At 37.9% G+C, this 27,673-nt stretch overlaps 1 protein-coding gene across 2 annotated transcripts in view; it reads left to right on the forward strand.

Moving 5' to 3' along the window:
- The window catches only part of PPM1K (protein phosphatase, Mg2+/Mn2+ dependent 1K), a 30,009-nt gene extending 15,360 nt beyond the window's left edge, over nucleotides 1-14,649 (forward strand). For both annotated transcript variants that reach the window (XM_049885748.1, XM_049885747.1), the window contains 4 exons: nucleotides 2,288-2,453; nucleotides 2,636-2,780; nucleotides 4,147-4,281; nucleotides 9,336-14,649. In XM_049885748.1, the coding sequence (XP_049741705.1) occupies nucleotides 2,288-2,453; nucleotides 2,636-2,780; nucleotides 4,147-4,281; nucleotides 9,336-9,467 (578 nt within the window). In that variant the 3' untranslated portion in view covers nucleotides 9,468-14,649. The remainder of the gene's footprint in view (nucleotides 1-2,287; nucleotides 2,454-2,635; nucleotides 2,781-4,146; nucleotides 4,282-9,335) is intronic.
- Nucleotides 14,650-27,673: the final 13,024 nt, after the last annotated feature.

The following is a 27,673-nucleotide window of genomic DNA, read 5'->3' on the forward strand; positions in this document are numbered from 1 at the left end:
CTGGGCTTCAGTGGAAAAAGAGATCTGCTTAATTTTGTCCCAGGTGAAGGAGTCCAGCGGTTCCTATCCTGGACTACTGGAAGGTTCTCACATCCTCTTTGTCCCATTAGTTGAGATGACTTGCAGTAGAAATTGTCCAGTGAGTGTTAAGAACTTATTGAAAGATGTCTTAGTTTTATAGTTTTGTTGTTAGGGTAAAACATGAAAATTTTTACTTCCATGTTAAATGTTAAATGGAAATAAATGCTGATCCAATGTTTATAGTCTTAGACACTTAGCAAACTAGAAACAACAGTTAGTTTGAAAGCTTTCCCATAAATCCCGGGATTTTGGAACTGTGAAGTTGAATTGGTAAAAACACTAGCTGTTTTAACTTTCTAGGTGGCAGGGCCGTGAATTATGAGACTAAACAGTTAAACTTGAGATTTTCGTGTATGAACTTTTAATGCTTTTGGTGCAGCCAATTGCAAACAGCTTTTTTAAAGCTGCTGCTGAGACTTAGTTTAAACCAAGAGGAAGAATACTGAAACTCCCTGGACAGATAGTATCTGAGTAAATGCCTGTATTCTCTTGCCTGGCCTGTTAAGTCACTTGAAAATATCACAGTTGTTAAACTGTAAGAATCCTGTCGTATAGTTGTTTTGGGGACCTTAAGTTAAATCTTTTAATTGATAATTTAAGTTAAATAAAAATAAATATTTGTTAATATAAACATCACCGATGCATATGTTAAAACATTTATGACAAATATATGAGATATTTTAGAACTGCAAAGATATTATTACTTTGACACAACAGTTCCAAAATCGAGATAAATGGGAAGATAATGCAACAGTAAATACTTTCCCTTAACAAAGTAAATTGGGCATGGATATAGATTGTGCAGGGTTTATTCATTTTTCCATTTTACTTTTCTGGTTAAAGCAGGTATTTTCATATATTTATTGGAAAAAAATGTTTTACGTATATATGTTTCTCTCCAAAACAATTGATGAAGTTTAAGTAACTATCTTTTGAAAAAAAATTTTAGAAAGATTGAACCTTGACCAGTCAAATCTACATAGGATTTCATTTTTCCTAAAAAAAAAAAATATATATATATGTATATATATTCTTGAAGTCAAAATAACCTCTGGATGAGCACCTGAGTATTTTCTTTAGATGCTTTAAAGAATTAACCATGTTACTGGAGACAGTACCTGCTTTAAATAAATTCTCTTTTCAGTTTCTTCCAATTTATTTTTAGCCTATCATTTCACAGTATGCTCACTCTTGGCAAGGCTCAGTGCACTTCCAAATGTTAAAACAGTGGCAGAGAACTTAGGACAGACACTCTTACACTAAATCACAGAAGGATATGTAATACATTTTGACTTGCATAGAAGAAGCAGTGGCAACCTCAAGCCCAGTAACATTTAATTTTGTTATTAGAGAAAATAAACATTCTTGGAGCGCTCTGGGTCCAAGCAGAGCCACAGGAGTAGAACTTGACAGTACTGTACAGCATTTGGATGCAGACTCTCTTAGATTCTTCTGGAGCTAGGAGTTAAACTACATCAAGCCTGTGGAAAACTGGAATGACTCAACATTTTCTGCTGATAAAATGATGGCTGTAACTTTGTTTCCTGTTTGAGAACAAAGATAAACAGAAAAGAATGTGCGTCTTTAGCCATTTTAGGATTTTTTTTTTTTTTCTGGTGAATTTGTAAAATTAAAACAGTTGTATAAGGGAACAATATTGAATATATAACACTTGAAGAGCAAATGAGATGCCCTTGGCATAGCTCATATAGCCTAACTGATAATACTTTCACAGAATGAGAGTAAGAAATGGAAGGGAAAGCCTTCTGGGTCCATAGATTACAGAGAAGTCTGCTTGCCTGAATGAGCTCAGTAGACCTAAGTCATCCTGCCACATTAGCCAATCTACTTGAGTTTTAATACCTTTAGCCCTGACATCCAATGGGCATTCAAAGGTGTCAATGTAGTTACAAATTGAAGTCAAATCTGCTTTTTATAAATAGATGCCACTTGGAGGCAGTGACGCCTTGTTTAACAAAGTAGGTCAGCAACTTTTTCTGTCTGCATGGAGCCTTGTTACTAAATTATTTCCTTCTCTGCATGTTCTTACTTCATTGTTGATTTGTATTTTATTTGCATAGCTCTAGTTAAATTAGAATGATACGTTTCAACAGTAGTTTATCATGCTTGTGTTTATTTTGTGATAAAAATTACACATCCAGCCATTTGATTGTCACTAATGTGTACTTTCTCATAATATTTGTAGCAACCCTTCTGACCTCTGGCACTACTGCGACGGTAGCCCTATTGCGAGATGGTATTGAATTGGTTGTAGCCAGTGTTGGGGACAGCCGGGCTATTTTGTGTAGAAAAGGAAAATCCATGAAGCTGACCATTGACCATACTCCAGAAAGGAAAGATGAAAAAGAAAGGTATTACCTCCACTGATCAGTTATTCTGTGGGGATGGTGTTTATAGTTCAAAATAGAAATGTAATTTTGCATTTGTAAACTGGTCCAATGCTTAAGTTTAACAGTGACTTAAGTTTATATTTGTACAAATGCTACGGTTTTATACATATCACATCTTAGCCTTTTAACTTTTTCTGGACCAGGATCAAGAAATCTGGTGGCTTTGTAGCTTGGAATAGTTTGGGACAGCCTCACGTAAATGGCAGACTTGCAATGACAAGGAGTATTGGAGATTTGGATCTTAAAACCAGTGGTGTGATTGCAGAACCTGAAACGAAGAGGATTAAGGTAAGAAGGGACTTGCAAACGCTTGGTCCAAAGAATGAATGCAGAATTTGTCTCCAGCTAGAAGCTTTCTTGGAAGCATCAGTTGAAGCAAAAATGATTTTTAAGAGGGAGTAATTTGTGGAAGGATAGATAAAATAAGACTATTTTCCTGGCCTAAGATGTGACGATTGACGAAATAGCGGCAACTGCGGACTCAAACACACCAACATTTGTGGAGATGGCACAGGACCAGGCAACGTTTTCTGTTATACGTAAGGTCTCTGTGAGTCAGAGCCAGCTAGATGGCAACTAACAATAACAACAAGTGGTTTTTGTTTCACCCCAGCTATGGAATTCTCTTGGTAGAACGCCTCTGTTTCCTTTTCCCACCTGCACCTCATCAACCAGTGTTAGTTATTCTTGGAAGCTGTCCCTGACTTCACTTCTTCACCAAGCTACATATATGCCCTCCCTCTATTTCCGTGGCACCTTTTGTATTCTCCTAATCAATGCCCCCATTTCCTAAACTGCCCCAATACACGGTCAGTTGATGAGCTGACACTTTCCTCTCTGAAATCCTTGAGCCTACTGTCAGACCTGGTGCAGCATAGTGCAGGCTTTCAACATGACAGTGTTGTTAATTGAATGAAGAATTTTGTGTTTTGTAGTATCCCACTTATATTTATTTTCTGTACTGACATAGGGCTTGCCGTAAGGTCTCTAGGTAGCAGAAAGGGTTTGCCCTGGACTACAAACCTAAAGGTTGGCAATTCAAACCCACCCAGCAGCACTGTGGAAGAAAGCCCTGGCAATCTGCTTCTGTAAAGATTATAGCCAAGAAAACCCTATAGATCAGTTCTATTCTGTAACACGTGGGGTCACCATGAGTTGGAATCAATTCGGCGGCAACGTTTTTTGTTTTTTATGCACCAGGCTCTGTTCAAAACAGGTAGTTCTATCCCCGTTTTACAGAGGAAACAAATCTAGGGCATAAAGATGTCAACCCCTCTGTTCTCTTCCAGCTGAATAATAGAGCTAGGCTTCAAACCCAGGACCCCTGGCTCCAAAGACAGTGCTCCTCACCACTACCACTGCGTAGAGTTGCCTCTCAGCATTCTGTTGTGCTCTTACTAAGTAAATACTACATTTGTCCTCAGTGGCTGATACTAATGTTACTACTTTTGCCCTAAATACAACCTTTCCTTTTCCACTCTTGTTAGCCTAGTAGAGTTAGATGAATTATTCACAGTGCATAGCTATGCTGGCTGGATGTTCTTACAGGCCGTTATAGAGATAGCCATTCAGCAAAACAGATAAAATCTTTGAATTCTAAAGATTCTAAGGCAGCGTCTGCTTTGTAATCATACACATTTGGTTCTGATTGCAGCTCCATCATGCTGATGACAGCTTCCTGGTCCTCACTACAGATGGAATTAACTTCATGGTGAATAGTCAAGAGATTTGTGACTTTGTCAATCAGTGCCATGATCCCACTGAAGCAGCCCATGCGGTGACTGAACAGGTGACACAGCAGAGCTTCTCCTACTTTGCCTCTAGAAAAGCTCCAAGGGGGGAGGAGAGTAAAGGACAGCCCCAGGCATGTGGTCCGGGTGCAGCCTGAACCACTACAGGCTTGAGATTTCTTTGAAGTCTTATGTTCTAGCTTCAATATTACAGTGAACTTTACATTTGATTCCATAATATTTCCATTTAAAAATTGTGGGGATTCCCCTGAATAGTTAAGATAAATGTCTTAGGCCGGGTTCTCTGAAGGAGAAAAACCAGTGAAGCATGTATATGTGTACATATACATATGTATATATAGAGAGAGAGAGAGATTTACCTCAAGGAAATGGCTCACACAGTTGTGGAGGCTGGCAAGTCCCAAATCCATGGGTCATGCATTAGGCTGGAGGCTTCTCCTGACTCACAGCGTTGCAGAGCTGGCAAATCCCAAGGTCTGTAGGTCAGGCGATAAGCTGCTGGCTCATGTCCCAAGAACCAGGGGTCAGAGGATGAGGAGTTAAAGACGCAGGATCCAGACAGGGCGAGCTTTGCCAGAACATCCATATACATTGGATGCAGGCCACACCCCTAAGGAAACTGACTGGCCTTTCAACTGACATCGGATCACAAAATGGAGAATGATTGCATAATACCTGCCAAACCATCATTTGGCTATGCTTGACAATCATGGCCTAGCCAAGTTGACACATAACCTTAACCATCACAATTAATAGGCCAAGGAGATGTGCTATGATTATTTTATGACTTTACACACCCCTTGAAATGATAATAAAAACAATAATAAATAATAATAATAGTAAACACTAATATATCCCTTTCAATGTGTCAATACAATTCTTCATTTGGTTATTATGTTAAATACATTAATTTGTGCTAAACAGAAAACCCAAAACCAAACCCGTTGCCATCAAATCGATTCCAACTCACAGTAACCCTATAGGAGAGAGTAGATCTGCCTCCATAGGGTTTCCGAGGAGCAGCTGGTGGATTCAAACTGCTGACTTTTTGGTTAGTAGACAAGCTCTCAACCACTGCGCCACCAGGGCTCCACAACAGGGTGCCCATGAAATTAAGGAGATGGGCGGATTCCATGAATGAGCATTTCTTACTCAATTTCACCTACTTGTCTTGCGGATATGTGTGTTGTAATTTATAAGGACACTATTTGCGATGATTACGTAGTATTCCATCATATTTATGTACCATAATTTATTTAAAAGTTCCACCAGTCAGCAAATTTCATTTATGTTCACTTTTCCGTATTATAGCGACTACTGTAGTGTAATAAACATTTCTGTATCTATATCTTTGTGTTTATCTATTTCCTTCAGTTATTACTTTATTAGGTTAAGTTCCTAGAAGTAAAATTGCTAGGCAAAAGAAAGACAGTTTTCTAAAGCTTTTGGTAAGTTTTCCAAATTGCCCTCCAGAAATATTACATCAATTTATACTTCACTAGCATGTCTTTTTTTTTAGCATGTCTTAGAGTTTGTGATTCTCCAAGTTCTTATCGTAACTACTCTTTTTTTTTTTCAATTCAATAGTTAGAAAATTAAAGTTTGATTTAAATTTGTGTTTTTCTTTGTTAGTAGAGTTAACTGCCCTGCATGGGTTTGTTAGCTATTTATATTTCTTCTTCATGGATTGCTGTTTTGCTTTTTTTTTTCTCTTGGCACGATATTTATTGATGCGTTTATCCTTTTCATGTTTATTGTATGAATTTCCTATATATTAAGTATATTAGTACTTTGTCCAACATTGTCAGTTTTTTTAATCTTTCAATTTATTTGTAAAACTTTATAATTTATTCAAGCCTTTTTCATCAGATATTTTTCTCAACCTTTACTTCACAATTGCAGCCTCACACTATGAGGTGTTTTAAAATTCACTTGGTGTCAAGTACAATCCCAAGCGCTTCTGACAATGTTGACCATATCATTTGCTATTTGAATTAGTTCCTAAAATTGATTTACAATTATCCTAACATAGGAAATTTCATTTACGCCCACTTTGCCATTTTACAAGGAGTATGATGAACATTGAGTAAGTATTGTGAAAGGATACAACCTTGATGTTCTGTTCAAAAGACTGCCTCTTGATCTATGTACAGTTTCTGCATGAGCACAATGAAGTGTTATGGAATTCCCACTCTTGGCAATGTTATTTAGAATTTGTTATGCTCCACATAGTCAAATGCCTTTGCATAGTCAGTAAAACACAGGTAGGTATCTTTCTGGTATTCTCTGCTTTCAGCTAGGGTTCGTCTGACATCAGCAATGACAGCCCTTTTTCCATGTCCTCTAATTAATCTGGCTTGAATTTCCCTGTCAATATACTGCTGCAGCCGCTTTTGAATGATCTTCAGCAAAATTTTACTTGTGTATGATATTAATGATATTGTTCAATAATTTCTGCATTTGGTTGGATCACCTTTCTTTGGAATAGGCATATATACGGCTCTCTTCCAGTCAGTTGGCCAGGTAGCTGTCTTCCAAATTTTTTGGCATAGACAAGTGAGCACTTCCAGCGCTGCATCCGTTTGTTGAAACATCTCAACTGGTATTCTGTCTGGACTATATGAAGAAGAACGGGGCATCAGGATTGGAGGAAGACTCATTAACAACCTGCATTATGCAGATGACACAACCATTCTTGCTGAAAGTGAAGAGGACTTGAAGCACTTACTGATGAAGATCAGAGACCACTGAACATGAAGAAGACAAAAATCATCACAACTGAACCACTAAGCAACATCATGATAAATGGAGAAAAGATTGACATTGTCAAGGATTTTGTTTACTTGGATCCACAATCAAGACCCATGGAAGCAGTAGTCAAGAAATCAAATTTGCATTGGGCAAATCTGCTCCAAAAGACCTCTTTAAAATATTGAAAACAAAGATGTCACCTTGAGGACTAAGCTGTGCCTGACCCAAGCCATGGTGTTTTCAGTCACCACATATGCATACAAAAGCTGGATGATGAATAAGGAAGACCAAAGAAGAATTGGCAATTTTGAATTGTGTGTCGAATTGTGGTGTTGGCGAAGAATATTGAATATACCATGGACTGCCAAAAGAACGAACAAATCTGTCTTGAAAGAAGTACAACCAGAATACTCCCTAGAAGCAAGGATGGCAAAACTACATCTCACATACTTTGGACTTTTTCTCAGGAGGGATCAGTCCCTGGAGGATATCATGCTTGGTAAAGTAGAAGGTCAGTAAAAAAGAGGAAGACCCTCCGTGAGGTGGATTGACACAGTGGCTGAAACAATGGGCTCAAGCTTAGCAACAATTGCGAGAATGGTGCAGGACTGGGTAGTGTTTCATTCTGTTGTGCATAGGTTCACTATGAGTCAGAACCTACTTGACGGTACCTAACAACAAGGACATAATGAACATCATCTCGTGCAGGAAATTTGGTTTATATCCACTTTTCCATTTTATAAGGAGTATCATAAACATCCTTATAAAATGGAGATCAAAGACCACCACCTTCCCTATGGATTATACCTCATCATATAGAGAACAAAAATCTTCACAACTGGACCAATAAGCAATATCACGATAAATGGAGAAAATATTGAAGTTGTAAAGGATTTCATTTTACTTGGATTCTTGATCAATGCCCATGGAAGCAGCAGTCAAGAAATTAAAAGACACATTTCATTAGGCAAATCTGCTGCAAAAGACCTCTTTAAAGTGTTAAAAACAAAGATGTCACTTTAACGACTAAAGTGCACTCAACCCAAGCGATGATGTTTTAAATCATGTGAAAGTTGGACAATGAATAAGGAAGACCCAAAGATCTGATGCCTTTTTATTATGATGTTGGTGAAGAACATTGAATATACCATAGACTGACAGAAGAATGAACAAATCTGTCTTGGAAGGAGTACAGCCAAAGTGCTCATTAGAAGCAAGGATGACAAGACTTCATCTCACATACTTTGGACATGTTGTCAGGAGGGACCAGTCCCTGGATAAGGACATCATGCTTGGTAAAGTAGAGAGTCGTCCAAAAAAAGGAAGACCCTCAATGAGGTGGATTGACACAATGGCTGCAGCAGTGGGCTCAAGCATAACGATTGTGAGGATGGCGCAAGATGAGGCGGTGTTTCGTTCTGTTGTGCACGGGATCGCTATAAGTAGGCACTGACCTGACAGCACCTAACAACAACAATAATAAACATCTCATATGCAGGAAGTTTAGTTTACACCCACTTTTCCCTTTCGTAAGGAGTTTAACTAAATTTCCCGCATTAGGAGAATTGTAAATCAATTTTAGAAACTAATTCAAATAGCGAACAATATAGTCAGCGTCACTATGAGTCGGAATCGACTCAGCGGCAGTGGATTTGTTTTTTTTTTTTTTTTTTGGTTATAATAAACGTTCTTATAGTTGTATCTTTATGCACATCCATTTCCATAGGATATTATTTCTTTAGTTCGAATTCCTGAAGCAGAATTGCTAGGTAAAAGCCAACATTTATCAGGCCCTACACTAAGTGCTTTGCGTGCATTTTCTTCTTCAGGAGCTGCACTGTACCTTAGTCACTGGTGTGCCTATTGCCAAAATTGCTACTGTTGAAGATAGTTAATGTGGTTGTTTAGGTCATCGGTTATTACGTGTGCAATCTAATAATCTATGTAGGCATTAATACAGGGTTAAAAAAATCAAACCATTGTGAAATAATCAGGTTAGTAGCTGTGTGTAAAAAGAGTTTGACCTTCCAGAGGACAGGCGATTTCTCTTTGTGTTGTTGGCAGTTGCAGTCGAGTTGATCTTGACTTATGGCAGCCCCATATGGGAGTCCCTGAATGAAGCAAATGGTTAAGTACTGGACTACTAACTGAAAGGTTGACAGTTCAAACCCACTCAGAGGTGCCTTGGAAGTAAGGTCTGGCAAGCTGCTCCTGAAAGGTCACAGCCTTGAAAACCTTATGGAACAGTTCTACTCTGCGCATATTGGGTCACCATGAGATTTCTCTTCGTACAGACTCTAATTTCCAATGTTTTTCTCTTCCTTCCTGCCAAACCTTGTAGGCAATACAGTATGGCACAGAAGATAACAGTACTGCAGTAGTAGTGCCTTTTGGTGCCTGGGGAAAGTATAAGAACTCCGAAATCAACTTCTCATTCAGCAGAAGCTTTGCCTCCAGTGGACGATGGGCCTGAGAGCTTGCTGGGACTGAGATTTTCTGTGCAGTAGTTCGTTCACTAAGCGTGTCAGGAAACTGATAAGATCAAAACAGTCACCTGTACCAGCGTGACCCTATGACTAAGTCAGTCCACAAGTTAATGTAAAGCTTGTAACCACTTACACAGTAGTGTTTCATAAACACCTATCGTATGTATGTGCAGCTTAATATGCTCAGTATAAAGATATGTGTAATTAAGCTATTGTGAGTCTCCAAGTTGAGTGAATAATGGGTTTCATGAGCAAGTGAGAAATGGTTTTGATACACTTGATGAGAGTGTTAAATTTCTAATTTTTAAGACTCCTAGGCACCTGTGGGTTTCTTTTGGTTGTTTTTGTTCTTTATTCACTTGAACAGGCTCTCGTCTTCAAGTTCTTCAAAATTAGTCAGCATTTTGACAACTATTCAGTGTGTTATCTGCAAATGTTTATTCTGAACATCTGTACCAGGGATTAAGCGTAAAACTGAGGTTTCTGTTACTGAATTTTATATTCTAGACCACTTACTGGTAAACGTAACAATGCAAAAAAATTATTGCAGATACTGTGGCATGGCTAAATGATACACATACTTATGAACACTGTACTTGTGTATTTCAACTGTGAACTGTGTCCCCAGGGCCTCGCCATCATTTGTTCCTGTTTTTCTGTAGGCGCGAATACTACATAGATGCGACTAATTTCTTAATGTCAGAAAGAATGCAGCATTTAAGAGTCCTTTGGTCAAAGCAATACAAGGTTAAATACTGACGGTATCAAGTATTTTGTTTAAAGTTCTTATTTGTTATCTCCAACTTGATGTGTTGTGTTTGTTATTTTTTTATGTGTATATCACTTTTTGTATAGAGTAAGCAAGTTAGATCTCTTGTTAGTAAGAATAATAATACCACAGTGAAGGATATTGCTAATAGACGTAACTTGATGTATGTCTTCTTTTTGCTCGTTCCAAAGACTTACAAGAAAGAGTAAATCTAAAGCAAGCATGAAAACATTCTCTATATATTTCAGTTTGCTATGTAATTTAGCAATGCAAACTCATACTTCTTTTTTCCGCATGTTTTTGCTGTTAAAATGTGAATCTCTGAATGTGTTTTTGAAATTTTATCTGCAGTTTGTTTCTGCCTGATAGTATGGAAGTGTATTATACGTGGTTGTTTGTATAGATGGATATTTTGGAGTATTATAACATTAAAGGGAACAAACCTGCATAGCTCCTTCACCAGTTAGCTTTAAATTATTGATATGAGAAGCTGAGGACAGTTTTCTTATAGTACAGAACCAGTGGTTATTGGCAGATAAGGTAGCAGATTAAAAATGACAGTAGAAAAGTACTTTAGGGTTGGTAATTCACCTGGAAAACGTAGTAACAGAGTCAGCACGTTGAAGCTACCTTGCTATTTGGTAATTTGCATGTAAAATAATAGGATGTGAAAACATACTGAGTATTAAAAATGGCATGGAATTTTGTTGCAGAAATAAAAGAAAAAGAAACCAAAAAGAAAATGTTGAGGCAGTATATACCTTCAGCTCTCAGTTTTCAGAGTTGATTTTTTTCTCCTTTAAGCTTTATATTAAGACTTAAAAGATGGAATAGGGCCCAAGATAAATATTCACATCTTTTGTTCACCTTCTCAGGAGTAGAATAAAATTTGAGTTTTCTTGCCTATATTACTCAGGAATTGTTCTTTAAAAAAAAAAGCAGTGCTAAGTAAATACTCCATTTTTTTTCCCCAAGGAAGTTAGATGAAAGAAGGAAGAATGTTACAGGAAAGACTATATATAGTCTCCTATTCATTGTTTGAGAAATGAGGAACCAAAGGTAGACTAAGAAAGCTGGCAAATGGTCTTGCTCTTGCCATAGGTCTGGCAAGGAAATATGGAAGCTTCATTTAGGAGTATGGAGAATTTCCAATAAACAGACAAACAAAAACTCTTAAAGCACAAAAATGACATTTTACAGATGCAGGTTTCATTTTTGTTTTAAATTCTTCATATTGCTTTCCTCCCTATATTACTTTAAAAACTAAGTTAGGGAGAGATGCTATCAAATTCAAAAGCCTAAGAGTCATTGATGGATTGAGGTGGATTATCAGGTTTGACAAAGAGAAATTTGTAGCTCTATGGTCTGGAGTGGACTTCGCTTTACCTGGAAACTTTTTAAAACCCTAAACCAGCCAAATTTGACCGCAGGATAAAACACGTTGGTGTTTATGTTTTTCAAGCCACAATGTTAATAAAAAAGGAAAAAAAAACAAAACAAATCCTTTGCCATCGGGTCGATTCCAACTCATAGCGACTCTGAAGGACAGAGTAGAACTGCCCCAAAGGGTTTCCAAGGAATGCCTGGTGGATTCAAACTGCCAACCTTTTGGTTAGCAGCTGTAGCTCTTAACTACTACACCACTAGGGTTTCCACAATGTTAATAGTAACTTAAAATGGAGATTGTTCTAATCCATAAAAGATAAGCATACTTGTATTAGGCTTTTATTACTGAAAGTTATGCAAATAGTAGTGAAAAGAGAAAAAAACAAAGACTGCTCTAAATATAGTTTTCTTAGTTATAACTGTGAATTTGCCACGTGGGTATTGCCATGTGAGTGTAGGTATGGCATAAATTATATTGATATGATAAAACTTAAATCAATTGTATTTATATTTGCCTTTCATTTATGTGTAGTGTATGAATCATCTTTCTAATATGTGTTGCCAAAATGTGTTTGGCAGAATATTTTTAAAAGCACTGTGATTTTTCACAAGTGTAGGTTTTTAAGCAGTTTATATATTCCAAAGTAAATGTAATCTCGCTTTCCATAACCCGTTCCTTTGTTACAGATCTCTATGTTTCTTAAGTTCTTCAAAGTCAGTAGATCTTATGCGTTTTCTGGAAAAATCCATTTTGGAGGGATCAGTTTTCATTCTTTTTATCTTCTGATGTGAACTTTTTCTGAATTCTAACAGTTTTTTTTTTAATTACTTATTTTGAAGAACTTATCAGCACATAATCTAAAAAATAGAAATTCTTTTCTAGACATACTGCCTATTAAAATGAAATTTGATTTCTTGTTTAGAATCTCAGCAGAGAATGAAGAGGCCTATGTTGCCTCTTAGAAGACAGGACATTGGTTTCATTTCTAAGAACAGGCGTGGATTTATTTTCATATTAATGCGATAGTAAAATCTCTGGGTTGGGAGGCGGGGAATGGGATAATTCACATTTAATGTTGAACAGCCAAATGCGTGTTTGTGTTTTCCTTGAGCACCTCAGTGGTTCTCATGTCTGTGAAAAGTGATGTGAAATTTTGGTTGGGCTCCATTTTATTGTATTTATTAGATTCACTTAATCTGGATGACTTAAAAATAAAACGTCATGTCTATTACAAAGTAAACAAAGCAAATAGTGATGACTGTTGCTTTTGGCATCAGGGATGAGACAGATGGACTCTTCAGAAGCTCCCTTTGGCTGTTAGGTGGTTGGAATGGTCCACTGATGGCTGTATTGAATGTTCTGGGCTATGAAGTCATGAAATTCTTCCCAAACCTCCAGATATCTGACATTGGACTCCAGTACAGAATTTAGCAGCTCAGTATGTCACAAAATAATTTCTACTGAAGTGCTCTTGTGTACATTTGTTTTATAATTTACCAAAGTACTACTTGGGTGTAAGGTGCTTTCTTCCTATAGCAAATTGATGTAATTGCTGCCTTGGCCACTCAGTTTTTAAGTGTATGTATTCAAGTAACTGTGAGCAGACTAAAATCACTTTTGTCAGTGTTCAAAACACTGCTTTAATAAAGTACAAGCATTAATTAATTGTTTGTTTTATCCAGCTCTGTTATTTGGCTTCAAGACTTACCAACAAAGAGAAAGGGAATTGGCTGGGCTAAAGTAAGGTGCAGAGCAGTGTGAAGTTCCCGTCCTTGGGTGGTGATTCTCTACCTGCTGGGTCCTGCCTTGATCAGACCAAATGACTGCTCTCTCGTTAGGCAGAAGCACGTCACTCCCGGCCCAGTGCTGCTGCCTCTGATGCACTTGCAGACTCTGCTGTGCTGCCTCCTGGACCTCTTCCTGCAGAGAAACCAGCCAAGTGAGCCAGCTTTTACTGCAATGAACCAGAAACGCTCCCAGTTCCAGATGTTGCTGGCATCTGTTGAACAAGCCTCATGAAAACCATGAAACCAAAGCACAAACCCAAGATGAACTGTTTTAGATGTTTTCTATTTCTAAGAACTGGGACAGGGATCTCCATCTTCTTCATGCCTCTCAGTTAAAGCTATGTGCGGTTGAATAAAAGTCACAATTTAAAATTAAAAAAAAAAAAAACTTTCCAACGTTTATTATGTATGAGACCCTGTGCACACTGACACAATACCCATTGCCATCAAGTCAGTTCTGACTCATAGCGACCTTATAGGACAGAGAAGAACTGCCCCATAGGATTTCCAAGGAGCGCCTGGTGGATTTGAACTGCCAGCCTTTGGGTTAGCAGCTGAACTCTTAACCACTACGCCACTGGAGTTTCTACCGACTTGATAAGTGAAAGAACAGTTGGAAATTTGTTACTAGCCAAATTATGGCTGTTGTCAAAATTAATTGAAAGAATGTTTGAAAACATGTATATATATATACATATATGCTTATTTATCTATTTAAATCTTTTTGCCACAATCTGTAACAAAATTCTTCTCTTTTATTTTCCTCCTCCTAAATGTACGTTGGTCCCTTAGAAAAAAGGCCATGCTGAGTTCTACAATGGTTTGCCAATGGTTTCAATAATTTTGTGATATATTTCCTGCAACAATCTTGCATTAAAAACTAGAAATAGATGTTTGGCAGTGATACTATGGAATTCAGTTCATTGTGCAGTTAACTAGGATAATTTCTAATGTCTTGGCATTGATTGAATAATATGTAATAATTTCACATCCCACTGGCAGAAGGACCTCTTCTAGAGTGTTTCCCCAAAGGTGGCATGGTAAGCTTCATGGCTGCAGAGGTCTGTTCTCTTTTGTTCAAACTCTGTACCTAGCACACTGTCCATAGTTTAACAATAAGGAGCAACTGTTAACATTTCTTGAGTAAATTAATGCATTGAAGTATATGTTCATTAATTTTTGCTTATGTTAGCAGGGAAGGAGGCATTGAAATATTTTAAATATTAAGCCAAATGTATTTAATAATGAAATATTTAATGCTCTGCGGTTGTATTGTGTTTTTTCTTTTTTTGTACTTTAGATGAAGGTTTACAGAGCAAACAAGTTTCTTATTAAACAATACACATATTGTTTTGTGACATTGGTAGCCAACCCCACAACATGTCAACATTCTCCCCTTCTCAACCTTGGGTTCCCAATTACCAGCTTCGTGACCACTCCTGCCATCTCTTCCTTGTCCCTGGGCTGGTGTGCCCATTTAGTTTTGTTTTGCTTTATGGCCCTGTCTAATCTTTGGCTGAAGGGTGAACCTCAAGAGCGACTTCATTGCTGAGCTATAAGGGTGTTGGAAGGCCATACTCTAAGGGTTTCTGTAGTCTCTGTCAGACCAGTAAGTCTGGTCTCTCTCTTTTTTTTTTTTTTTGAGTTAAAATTTTGTTCTACATTTTTCTCCAGCTCTATCTGGGACCATTATTGTTCTCCCTATCACAGCAGTCAGTGGTGGTATCCAGGCACCATCTGGACATGCTGGACTCAGTCTGGTGGAGGCTGTGGTAGATGTGGTCCATTAGTCTTTTTGACTAATCTTTCCCTTGCTCCAGATGGGGTGAAGCTTTTAAGATCCCAGATCCTGCTCACCAAAGTAGAATGCAGAACATTTTCTTCATAAACTATGTTATGCCAGTTAAGCTAGATGTTCCCCAAGACCATGGTCCCCACAGTCCTCAGCCCTATAATTTGGTCCCTCAGGGAGTTTGGATATGTCTATGAAGCTTCCATGACATTGCCTTGTACCAGTTAAGCTGGCTTCCCCAGTATTTTTTACTGTCTTACCCTTCATCAAAGTTACCTATTGTATATTTAGTGTTTTTCTCTCCCATCTCTGCCCTCCCTCGTAACCATCAAAGATTGTTTCTTTTTGGTGTCAACCTTATCATGAGTTTTTATAGTAGTGGTCTCATACAACATTTGTCCTTTTGTGATTGACTTATTTCATTCAGCATAATGCCCTCCAGATTCATCCATGTTGTGAGATGCTTCACAGATTTGTCATTGTTCTTTATCGTTGCATGGTATTCCATTGTGTGTATGTACCATAGTTTTTTTTAATCCATTCATCTGTTGCTGGGCACCTAGGTTGTTTCCATCTTTTTGCTATTGCGAACAATGCTGCAATGAACATGGGTGTGTATATGTCTACTTGTGTGACAGCTCTTATTTCTCTAGGACATATTCCTAGGAGTGGGATTGCTGGATCATATGGTATTTCTATTTCTAGCTTTTTTAAGGAAGTGCCATATTGTTTTCCAAAATGATTGTACCATTTTGCATTCCCACCAGCAGTGCATAAAGAGTTCCAATCTCCCTGCAGACTTTCCAACATTTGTTATTTTCTGTTTTTTTTTTTATTCATACCAGTAATGTCAGGGTGAGATGATATTTACTGTGGTTTTGATTTGCATTTCCTCCAATGGCTGAAGAAAAAATTCAAGCCTCGAGTTGCAATAGTGAAGCATTCTATGGCGAAAATATTAAACAACACAGGAAGCATCAAAAGAAGATGGAAGGAATACACAGAGCCATTATACCAAAAAGAATTCATCAATGTTCAACCATTTCAAGAGGTAGCATATGATCAGGAACCAATGGTACCGAAGGAAGAAGTCCAAGCTGCTCTTAAGGCACTGGTGAAAAACAAAGCTCCAGGAATTGATGGAATATCAACTGAGATGTTTCAACAAACAGAGGCAGCACTGGACGTGCTCACTCGTGTATGCCAAGAAATATAGAAGACAGCTTCCTGGCCAACTGACTGGAAGAGACCCATATTTATGCCTATTCCCAAGAAAGGTGATCCAACCGAATGTGGAAATTATAGAACAATGTCATTAATATCACACACAAGCAAAATTTTGCTGAAGATCATTCAAATATGGCTGCAGCAGTGTATCGACAGGGAACTGCCAGAAATTCAGGCCAGTTTCAGAAGAGGACGTGGAACCAGGGATATCATTGCTGATGTCAGATGGATCCTGACTAAAAGCAGAGAATACCAGAAGGATGTTTATCTGTGTTTTATTGACTATGTAAAGGCATTCTACTGTGTGGATCATAACGAATTATGGATAACATTGCAAAGAATGGGAATTCCAGAACACTTAACTGAGCTCATGAGGAACCTTTACATAGATCAAGAGGCAGTTGTTCGGACAGAACAAGGGAATATTGACAGGCTTAAAGTCAGGAAAGGTGTGCGTCAGGGTTGTATTCTTTCACCATATCTATTGAATCTGTATGCTGAGCAAATAATCCGAGAAGCTGGACTATATGGAGAAGAACGGGGCATCAGGATTGGAGGAAGACTCATTAACAACCTGCGTTATGCAGATGACACAACCTTGCTAGCTGAAAGTGAAGAGGACTTGAACCACTTACTGATGAAGATCAAAGACCACAGCCTTCAGTATGGACTGCACCTCAACATAAAGAAAACAAAAATTCTCACAACTGGACCAATGAGCAACATCATGATAAATGGAGAAAAGATTTAAGTTGCCAAGGATTTCATTTTACTTGGATCCACAATCAACAGCCATGGAAGCAGCAGTCAAGAAATCAAAAGACTCATTGCATTGGGCAAATCTGCTGCAAAGGACCTCTTTAAAGTGTTGAAAAGCAAAGATGTCACCTTGAAGACTAAAGTGCGCCTGACCCAAGCCATGGTATTTTCAATCACATCATATGCGTGTGAAAGCTGGACAGTGAATAAGGAAGACAGAAGAAAAACTGATGCCTTTGAATTGTGGTGTTGGTGAAGAACATTGAATGGACTGCCAAAAGAATGAACAAATCTGTCTTAGAAGAGGTACAGCCAGAATGCTCCTTAGAAGCAAGGATGGCAAGACTGCATCTTACATACTTTGGACATGTCGTCAGGAGGGATTAGTCCCTGGAGAAGGACATTATGCTTGGCAAAGTACAAGGTCAGCAGAAAAGAGGAAGACCCTCAACGAGGTGGATTGACACAGTGGCTGCAATAATGAGCTCAAGCATAGCAATGATTGTAAGGATGGTGCAGGGCCAGGCAGTGTTTCATTCTGTTGTGCATAGTATTGCGATGAGTCGGAACCAACTCGATGGCACCTAATGACAACAACAACAATGGGTGAAGTGGGGGGAGGTGCAATATGGCAGCTGGGGGCTTGTGTTTTTGGGGGGGTATGACACATAAAGTTTATCTAAGGACAACTTTGTGGCTTATTGGTCATGTTCAAATGGAGAGGTGGTTGGTGAGTAGTGAAGCGGCCTTGAGCCAAGAAGAAGTAAGACGACTTTGGGCAAAATGCCCAAATACCTTATTAGGAACTCAGAGCCTGGGTGTAATGGGAGGAGGGGGAACAGTTTAACCCTGTTGGTTACAATATCAGTGGTTTGTGCTATTTCTTTACTCCTGGTATTTGGAGAAATGGTGATGAGAGTTGTGGCTATCGCTTCTTTACAGTTAATGATGCTGGAAGAGTTGGAGAATGCCATCAGGTTCATTTTGCCTCCGAACTAGTCTCCCTGTCCTTTCAGCCTATCGTTCCATCCATCCTCCCTTTCCACAATGATGCTCATTATATGCTGTGCTGTCCAATACAGTAGCCACTAGTCTGGCTACGTAAATTTAAATTTATTAAAATTACATTAAATTAAGGATATGGGGAAACAAGAATACTCATACATGACTAGTAAGAATTTTAAATAGTCCAGGCACTTTGGCAAACAGATTGACAGTTTCTCAAAAACTTAAACATAGAGTTACCATATGATCCAGCAATTCCAATCCTATGTATTTACCCAAGAGAATTGGAAACAAAAATCTGTACATGAATGTTCGTAACAGCATTTTTCATAATAGCCAAAGAGTACAGACAACCCAAAAGTCCATCAAGTGATGAGTAACCCAAAACCCATTGCCATTGTGTCTATTCCAGCTCATAGAGATCCTATAAGGATAGAATGGAAAGTGCCCCACATGGTTTCCAAGGACGAGCTGGTGGATTCCAACAGCTGAGCTTTTGGTTAACAGTCGAGCTCTTAACCACTGTGCTACCAGGGCTCTCAGGTGATAAGTAGATAAATGAAATATGGTATATCCTTACACTGGAATTTTATTCAACAACAAAAAGGAACAAACTACTGACTCATACTACATTATGGATGAACCTCAAAAGCATTAAGCAAAATGAAAAGAGCTGGACATCAGAGACCACATATTGTATGATTCCATTTATACGAAATGTTCAAAAAAGACAAATTTATAGAGATAGAAAGTAGATTAGTAATTGCCTGGAGCTGGGGTTGGAGCAAAGGCTAACATCAGTGGATATCACGGATTTCCTTAGGGGAATGAAAATGCTCTAAAACTGATTTATGATAATGGCTTTGCCATTTGATAAAAAATAACTAAAAATTGCACACTTGAAAAGGATGAAATTTACAATACATAAAATGTATCTTAATAAAGTTATTTTAAAAAAGATTAGAGAAGGCGGGGCCAAGATGGTGGACTAGGTAGACGCTACCTCAGATCCCTCTTGCAACAAAGACTCGGAAAAACAAGTGAATCAATCACATACATAACAATCTACTAACCCTGAACAACAAACACAGATTTAGAGACGGAAAATGAACAAATACAGGGAAGCAGCGACTGTTTTCGGAGCCTGGAGCCAGCGTCCCAGTCAGCGGATTTTCTGGAAAAACTAGTTTCCCAGTGATGGCTCGGAGACAGCAGTCCATATCAAACTACATAAAGAAGCAGACCATGACAGCTTCTACAACCCCCCGAACAAAAGAATCAAAATCTTTCCCAAATGAAGATACAATCCTGGAATTATCAGATACAGAATATAAAAAACTAATTTACAGAATGCTTCAAGACATCGGAAGCGAAATAAGGCATACTGCAGAAAAAGCCAAGGAACACACTGATAAAACAGTGGAAGAACTCAAAAAGATTATTCAAGAACATAGTGGAAAAATTAATAAGTTGCAAGAATCCATAGAGAGACAGCATGTAGAAATCCAAAAGATTAACAATAAAATTACAGAATTAGACAACGCAATAGGAAGTCAGAGGAGCAGACTCGAGCAATTAGAATGCAGACTGGGACATCTGGAGGACCAGGGAATCAACACCAACATAGCTGAAAAAAAATCAGATAAAAGAATTAAAAAAAATGAAGAAACCCTAAGAATCATGTGGGACTCTATCAGGAAGGATAACTTGGGGGTGATTGGAGTCCCAGAACAGGGAGGGAGGACAGAAAACACAGAGAAAATAGTTGAAGATCTCCTGACAGAAAACTTCCCTGACATCAAGAAAGACGAAAGGATATCTATCCAAGATGCTCATCCAACCCCATTTAAGATTGATCCAAAAAGAAAATCACCAAGACATATTATCATCAAACTTGCCAAAACCAAAGATAAAGAGAAAATTTTAAAAGCAGCCAGGGATAAAAGAAAGGTCTCCTACAAGGGAGAATCAATAAGAATAAGTTCAGACTACTCAGCAGAAACCATGCAGGCAAGAAGGCAATGGGATGACATATACAGAGCACTGAAGGAGAAAAACTGCCAGCCAAGGATCATATATCCAGCAAAACTCTCTCTGAAATATGAAGGAGAAATTAAGATATTTACAGATAAACGCAAGTTTAGAGAATTTGCAAAAACCAAACCAAAGCTACAAGAAATACTAAAGGATATTGTTTGGTCTGAAAACCAATAATATCAGGTACCAGCACAACACAAGGTCACAAAACAGAACATCCTAATATCAACTCAAATAGGGAAATCACAAAAACAAATTAAGATTAATAAAAAAAAAAATGCTCATAACAGGGAATCACTGAAGTCAATATGTAAAAGATCACAATAATCAAAAAGCGGGACTAAATACAGATGGCATAGAACTGCCATATGGAGAGTGATACAAGGCGATATAGAACAATACAAGTTAGGTTTTTACTTAGAAAAATAGGGGTAAATAATAAGGTAACCACAAAGAGGTATAACAACTCCATAACTCAAGATAAAAACCAAGAAAAACGTAATGACTCAACAAACATAAAGTCAAACACTACGAAAATGAGGATCTCACAATCTACTAAGAAGAAAGTCTCAGCATAAAAAAGTAAGTGGAAAAATGAAATTGTCAACAACACACATAAAAAGGCATCAAAATGACAACACTAAACACTTATTTATCTATAATTACGCTGAATGTAAATGGACTAAATGCACCAATAAAGAGACAGAGAGTCTCGGACTGGATAAAGAAACACGATCCGTCTATATGCTGCCTACAAGAGGCACACCTTAGACTTAGAGACACAAACAAACTAAAACTCAAAGGATGGAAAAAAATATATCAAGCAAACAAGCAAAAAAGAAGAGGAGTAGCAATATTAATTTCTGACAAAATAGACTTTAGACTTAAATCCACCACAAAGGATAAAGAAGGACACTACATAATGATAAAAGGGACAATTGGTCAGGAAGACATAACCATATTAAATATTTAGGCACCCAATCACAGGGCTGCAAGATACATAAATCAAATTTTAACAGAATTGAAAAGTGAGATAGACACCTCCACAATTATAGTAGACTTCAACACACCACTTTCGGAGAAGGACAAGACATCCAGTAAGAAGCTCAATAGAGACACGGAAGACCTAATTACAACAATCAACCAACTTGACCTCATTAACTTATACAGAACTCTCCACCCAACTGCTGCAAAGTATACTTTTTTTTCTAGCACACATGGAACATTCTCTAGAATAGACCACATAGTAGGTCATAAAACAAACCTTTGCAGAATCCAAAACATCGAAATATTACAAAGCATCTTCTCAGACCACAAGGCAATAAAACTAGAAATCAATAACAGAAAAACTAGGGAAAAGAAATCAAATACTTGGAAAATGAACAATACCCTCCTGAAAAAAGACTGGGTTATAGAAGACATCAAGGAGGGAATAAGGAAATTCATAGAATGCAACGAGAATGAAAATACTTCCTATCAAAACCTCTGGGACACAGCAAAAGCAGTGCTCAGAGGCCAATTTATATCGATAAATGCGCACATAAAAAAGAAGAAAGAGCCAAAATCAGAGAACTGTCCCTACAACTTGAACAAATAGAAAGTGAGCAACAAAAGAATCCATCAGGCACCAGAAGAAAACAAATAATAAAAATTAGAGCTGAACTAAATGAATTAGAGAACAGAAAAACAATTGAAAGAATTAACAAAGCCAAAAGCTGGTTCTTTGAAAAAATTAACAAAATTGATAAACCATTGGCTAGACTGACTAAAGAAATACAGGAAAGGAAACAAATGACCCGAATAAGAAACAAGAAGGGCCACATCACAACAGACCCAACTGAAATTAAAAGAATCATATCAGATTATTATGAAAAATTGTACTCTAACAAATTTGCAAACCTAGAAGAAATGGATGAATTCCTGGAAAAACACTACCTACCTAAACTAACACATTCAGAAGTAGAACAACTAAATAGACCCATAACAAAAAAAGAGATTGAAACGGTAATCAAAAAACTCCCAACAAAAAAAAGCCCTGGCCCGGACGGCTTCACTGCAGAGTTCTACCAAACTTTCAGAGAAGAGTTAACACCACTACTACTAAAGGTATTTCAAAGCATAGAAAATGACGGAATACTACCCAGCTCATTCTATGAAGCCACCATCTCCCTGATACCAAAATCAGGTAAAGACATTACAAAAAAAGAAAATTACAGACCTATATCCCTCATGAACATAGATGCAAAAATCCTCAACAAAATTCTAGCCAATAGAATTCAACAACATATCAAAAAAATAATTCACCACAATCAAGTGGGATTTATACCAGGTATGCAAAAAAAAAAAGTTTAATATCAGAAAAACCATTAATGTAATCCACCACATAACAAAAGACAAAAACCACATGATCTTATCAATTGATGCAGAAAAGGCATTTGACAAAGTCCAACACCCATTTATGATAACAACTCTCACCAAAATAGGAATTGAAGGAAAATTCCTCAACATAATAAAGGGCATCTATGCAAAGCCAACAGCCAACATCACTCTAAATGGAGAGAACCTGAAAGCATTTCCCTTGAGAACGGGAACCAGACAAGGATGCCCTTTATCACTGCTCTTATTCAACATCGTGCTAGAAGTCCTAGCCAGGGCAATTAGGCTAGACAAAGAAATAAAGGGCATCCGGATTGGCAAGGAGGAAGTAAAATTATCTCTATTTGCAGATGACAGGATCTTATACACAGAAAACCCTAAGGAATCCTCCAGAAAACTACTGAAACTAATAGAAGAGTTTGGCAGAGTCTCAGGTTATAAGATAAACATACAAAAATCACTTGGATTCCTCTACATCAACAAAAAGAACACCAAAGAGGAAATAACCAAATCAATACCATTCACAGTAGCCCCCAAGAAGATAAAATACTTAGGAATAAATCTTACCAAGGATGTAAAAGACCTATACAAAGGAAACTACAAAGCTCTACTACAAGAAATTCAAAAGGACATACTTAAGTGGAAAAACATACCCTGCTCATGGATAGGAAGACTTAACATAGTAAAAATGTCTATTCTACCAAAAGCCATGTATACATACAATGCACTTCCGATCCAAATTCCAATGTTATTTTTTAAGGTGATAGAGAAACAAATCACCAACTTCATATGGAAGGGAAAGAAGCCTCGGATAAGCAAAGCATTCCTGAAAAAGAAGAAGAAAGTGGGAGGCCTCACTCTACCTGATTTCAGAAGCTATTATACAGCCACAGTAGTCAAAACAGCCTGGTACTGGTACAACAACAGGCACATAGACCAATGGAACAGAATTGGGAACCCAGATATAAATGCATCCACGTATGAGCAGCTGATATTTGACAAAGGGCCAGTGCCAGTTAATTGGGGAAAAGATAGTCTTTTTAACAAATGGTGCTGGCATAACTGGATATCCATTTGCAAAAAAATGAAACAGGACCCATACCTCACACCATGCACAAAAACTAACTCCAAGTGGATCAAAGACCTAAACATAAAGACTAAAACGATAAAGATCATGGAAGAAAAAATAGGGACAACCCTAGGAGCCCTAATACAAGGCATAAACAGAATACAAAACATTACCAAAAATGACGAAGAGAAACCAGATAACTGGGAGCTCCTAAAAATCAAACACCTATGCTCATCTAAAGACTTCACCAAAAGAGTAAAAAGACCACCTACAGACTGGGAAAGAATTTTCAGCTATGACATCTCCGACCAGCGCCTGATCTCTAAAATCTACATGATTCTGTCAAAACTCAACCACAAAAAGACAAACAACCCAATCAAGAAGTGGGCAAAGGATATGAACACACACTTCACTAAAGAAGATATTCAGGCAGCTAACAGATACATGAGAAAATGCTCCCGATCATTAGCCATTAGCGAAATGCAGATTAAAACTACGATGAGATTCCATCCCACTCCAACAAGGCTGGCATTAATCCAAAAAACACAAAATAATAAATGTTGGAGAGGTTGCGGAGAGATTGGAACTCTTATACACTGCTAGTGGGAATGTAAAATGGTACAACCACTTTGGAAATCTATCTGGCGTTATCTTAAACAGTTAGAAATAGAACTACCATACAACCCAGAAATCCCACTCCTTGGAATATACCCTAGAGAAACAAGAGCCTTCACACAAACAGATATATGCACACCCATGTTTATTGCAGCTCTGTTTACAATAGCAAAAAGCTGGAAGCAACCAAGGTGTCCATCAACGGATGAATGGGTAAATAAATTGTGGTATATTCACACAATGGAATACTACGCATCGATAAAGAACAGTGAGGAATCTGTGAAACATTTCATAACATGGAGGAACCTGGAAGGCATTATGCTGAGCGAAATTAGTCAGAGGCAAAAGGACAAATATTGTATAAGACCACTATTATAAGATCTTGAGAAATATTATAAACTGAGAAGAACACATACTTTTGTGGTTACGAAGGGGGGAGGGAGGGAGGGAGAGGGTTTTTTACTGATTAATTAGCAGATAAGAACTGCTTTAGGTGAAGGGAAGGACAACACTCAATACATGGAAGGTCAGCTCAACTGGACTGGACTGGACCAAAAGCAAGGAAGTTTCTGGGATAAACTGAATACTTCAAAGGTCAGCAGAGCGAGGGTGGGGGTTTGGGAACCATGGGTTAAGGGGACTTCTAAGTCAATTGGCAAAATAATTCTATTATGAAAACATTCTGCATCCCACTTTGAAATGTGGCATCTGGGGTCTTAAATGCTAACAAGCGGCCATCTAAGATGCATCAATTGGTCTCAACCCACCTGGAGCAAAGGAGAATGAAGAACACCAAGGTCACATGACAACTAAGAGCCCAAGAGACAGAAAGGGCCACATGAACCAGAGACCTACATTATCCTGAGACCAGAAGAACTAGTTGGTGCCCGGCCACAATTGATGACTGCCCTGACAGGGAGCACAACAGAGAACCCCTGAGGGAGCAGGAGATCAGTAGGATGCAGACCCCAAATTCTCTTAAAAAGACCATACTTAATGGTCTGGTTGTGACTAGAGGAAGCCCGGCGGTCATGGTCCCCAAACCTTCTGTTGGCACAGGATGGGAACCATCCCCGGAGACAAGTCATCAGACATGAAAGGGACTGGACAGAGGAGTGGGAGAGAGATGCCGATGAAGAGTGAGCTAATTATATCAGGTGGACACTTGAGACTGTGTTGGCATCTCCTGTCTGGAGGGGGGATGGGAGGATAGAGAGAGTTGGAGGCTGGCAAAGTTTTCACGAAAGGAGAGACTGGAAAGACTGACTCATTAGGGGGAGAGCAAGTGGGAGTAAGGAGTAAGATGTATATTAACTTATATGTGACAGACTGACTTGATTTGTAAACGTTCACTTGAAGCTCAATAAAAGTTAATAATAATAAAAAAAAAGATTAGAGAAGTGGGGGTGGGGTACGCAGATTGTAAAAGTGGCTTTTACACTAAGAAAAATGGGGAAATATATGAATACATGTTGGGAAGTCTTTAAGCAAAATTTTCAAAAAACCACTGCCACCTTCCAATCCCATACCATTTCCCAGAGATAGCTGCAGTTTGGGGTCATGTATTTCCAGAGGTTTTTACGTAGATGGGTACATATAGAATTACATACTTTTGTTCTGTGCAGGTTTTGTATTTTTTAACACAAATGTGCTTATATCCTCTATGTTAATTAGCAACTTGCTTTTTACACTTAATATGTCTTGGAGACCTTTGTCAATGCATTTTTTAAAAACCGTTGCATGATATTCTCCATTGTATGTATGTGCCGCATTTTAACCACACCTTTACTGGTAGACATTTAGGGTTTCCTCCCTTTTTTTTTTTCTTCTTTCATTTCCATGTTTAATTACTGTTACTTTAATATTATATTTAAAAACATAAAATTACATGTTACAGGAAATTAAAAAATTAAGTCTCATGTTATCTTCCTTTTTATAATATTTTATTGTGTTTTTGGTGAAAGTTTACACAGCATAACAATTTCTACATATTGTTCAGTGACATTGATTACATTTTTCATAATGTGTCAACATTCTCATTTCTGTTTGGGTTGTTCCATTTTTATTAATCTAGCTTCCCTGATGCACCCCCCCTTTACCTTCTCATCTCTGCTTTAGGGTAAATGTTGACCGTTTAGGCTCAAAAAGTTGATTTTTTGTTGTTGTTGAGATTATACTCAGCAAAATATACACCAATTGAACCGTTTCTATGTGTTCAACTCAGTGACATTAATTATATTCTTTGAGTACTATGATCACTCTCACCTTCCTTTTCTGAGTTGTTCCTCCCCCATTAACATAAACTCATCGTCCCCTAAGGATCCTTTCCACCCTCCGTCCACCCCCGCTAACCACTAATAAACTTTGGTCTCTATACATTTGCCTTGTCTTTTTATATTGACTTATTTCATTATTGACTTATTTTACTCCACGTAATGTCTTCAAGCTCCACCCATATTGTAGCACGTATCAAAACTTTATTTCTCCTACTGGTTGAGTAGTATTCCATTTTATGTATGTACCACATTTTGTTGATGCATTCGCCTGTTGATGGGCATTTAGATTGTTTCTATGAACTATGTTATGTCAATTGACCAAGTTGTCCCAGGAGACTATATGGTCCTAAGCCTTCAAATCCAGTAAACGAATCCCAAGAAGTTTTTGGTTATTTCTAGGAAGTACCCATAACTGTGCCCCCTACGTGATTTATTATATATATGAATATATATGCAGGACACACATACATGTATATATATGTATGCCTACAGATTCGCCCTATATGTGCACCCGTATATACACACATATATCTTCCTATATACATGTATGTACATATCTACCTATGTAACTACACACTTTTTGTTGTTGTTGTTGCTGTCATTACAGCTTGTGTTATCTTCTGTCAGAAAAGCAATATGTTTTTCCTAAACTGCCCCAAAGGAAAAGAGGCTTCAGTTACATCTTAAGTAAGGATTTATCTAACATTTACTGTTCTGGAATAAATAGGAATCATGAGAGCCTGAGCCCAGTTACTTCAGACTTTGTTAGGAGATCACTGTGTCACCTCAGCCAAGTCATCTCTCGGCCTGAGGTCTACATCCTAGAAAGTGAGGGCCCAAGGCCCATGATCTGATTCATTCCATGCTGGGCTCTCTTTTCCTTAAGTGGTTATAGCCTAAACCAAATGGCATTCAGCCAGCACTGTTGTTAGGTCATGTGTGTTAGTCTTGTCCGCACAACATTAACGTCAGCCCCTAGAGGAAAAAGACAATGCCTTACAATTTTCTCTTGATATTCACTCATGGTTATTTTTAATATATGTTTTAATTATTCTTAAAACTGCATTTGCCAGGTTAGCTTTATTTGGTTTAGA

Source organism: Elephas maximus, chromosome 5 (genome assembly GCF_024166365.1).
Source record: "Elephas maximus indicus isolate mEleMax1 chromosome 5, mEleMax1 primary haplotype, whole genome shotgun sequence".
NCBI classification, from domain to species: domain Eukaryota; kingdom Metazoa; phylum Chordata; class Mammalia; order Proboscidea; family Elephantidae; genus Elephas; species Elephas maximus.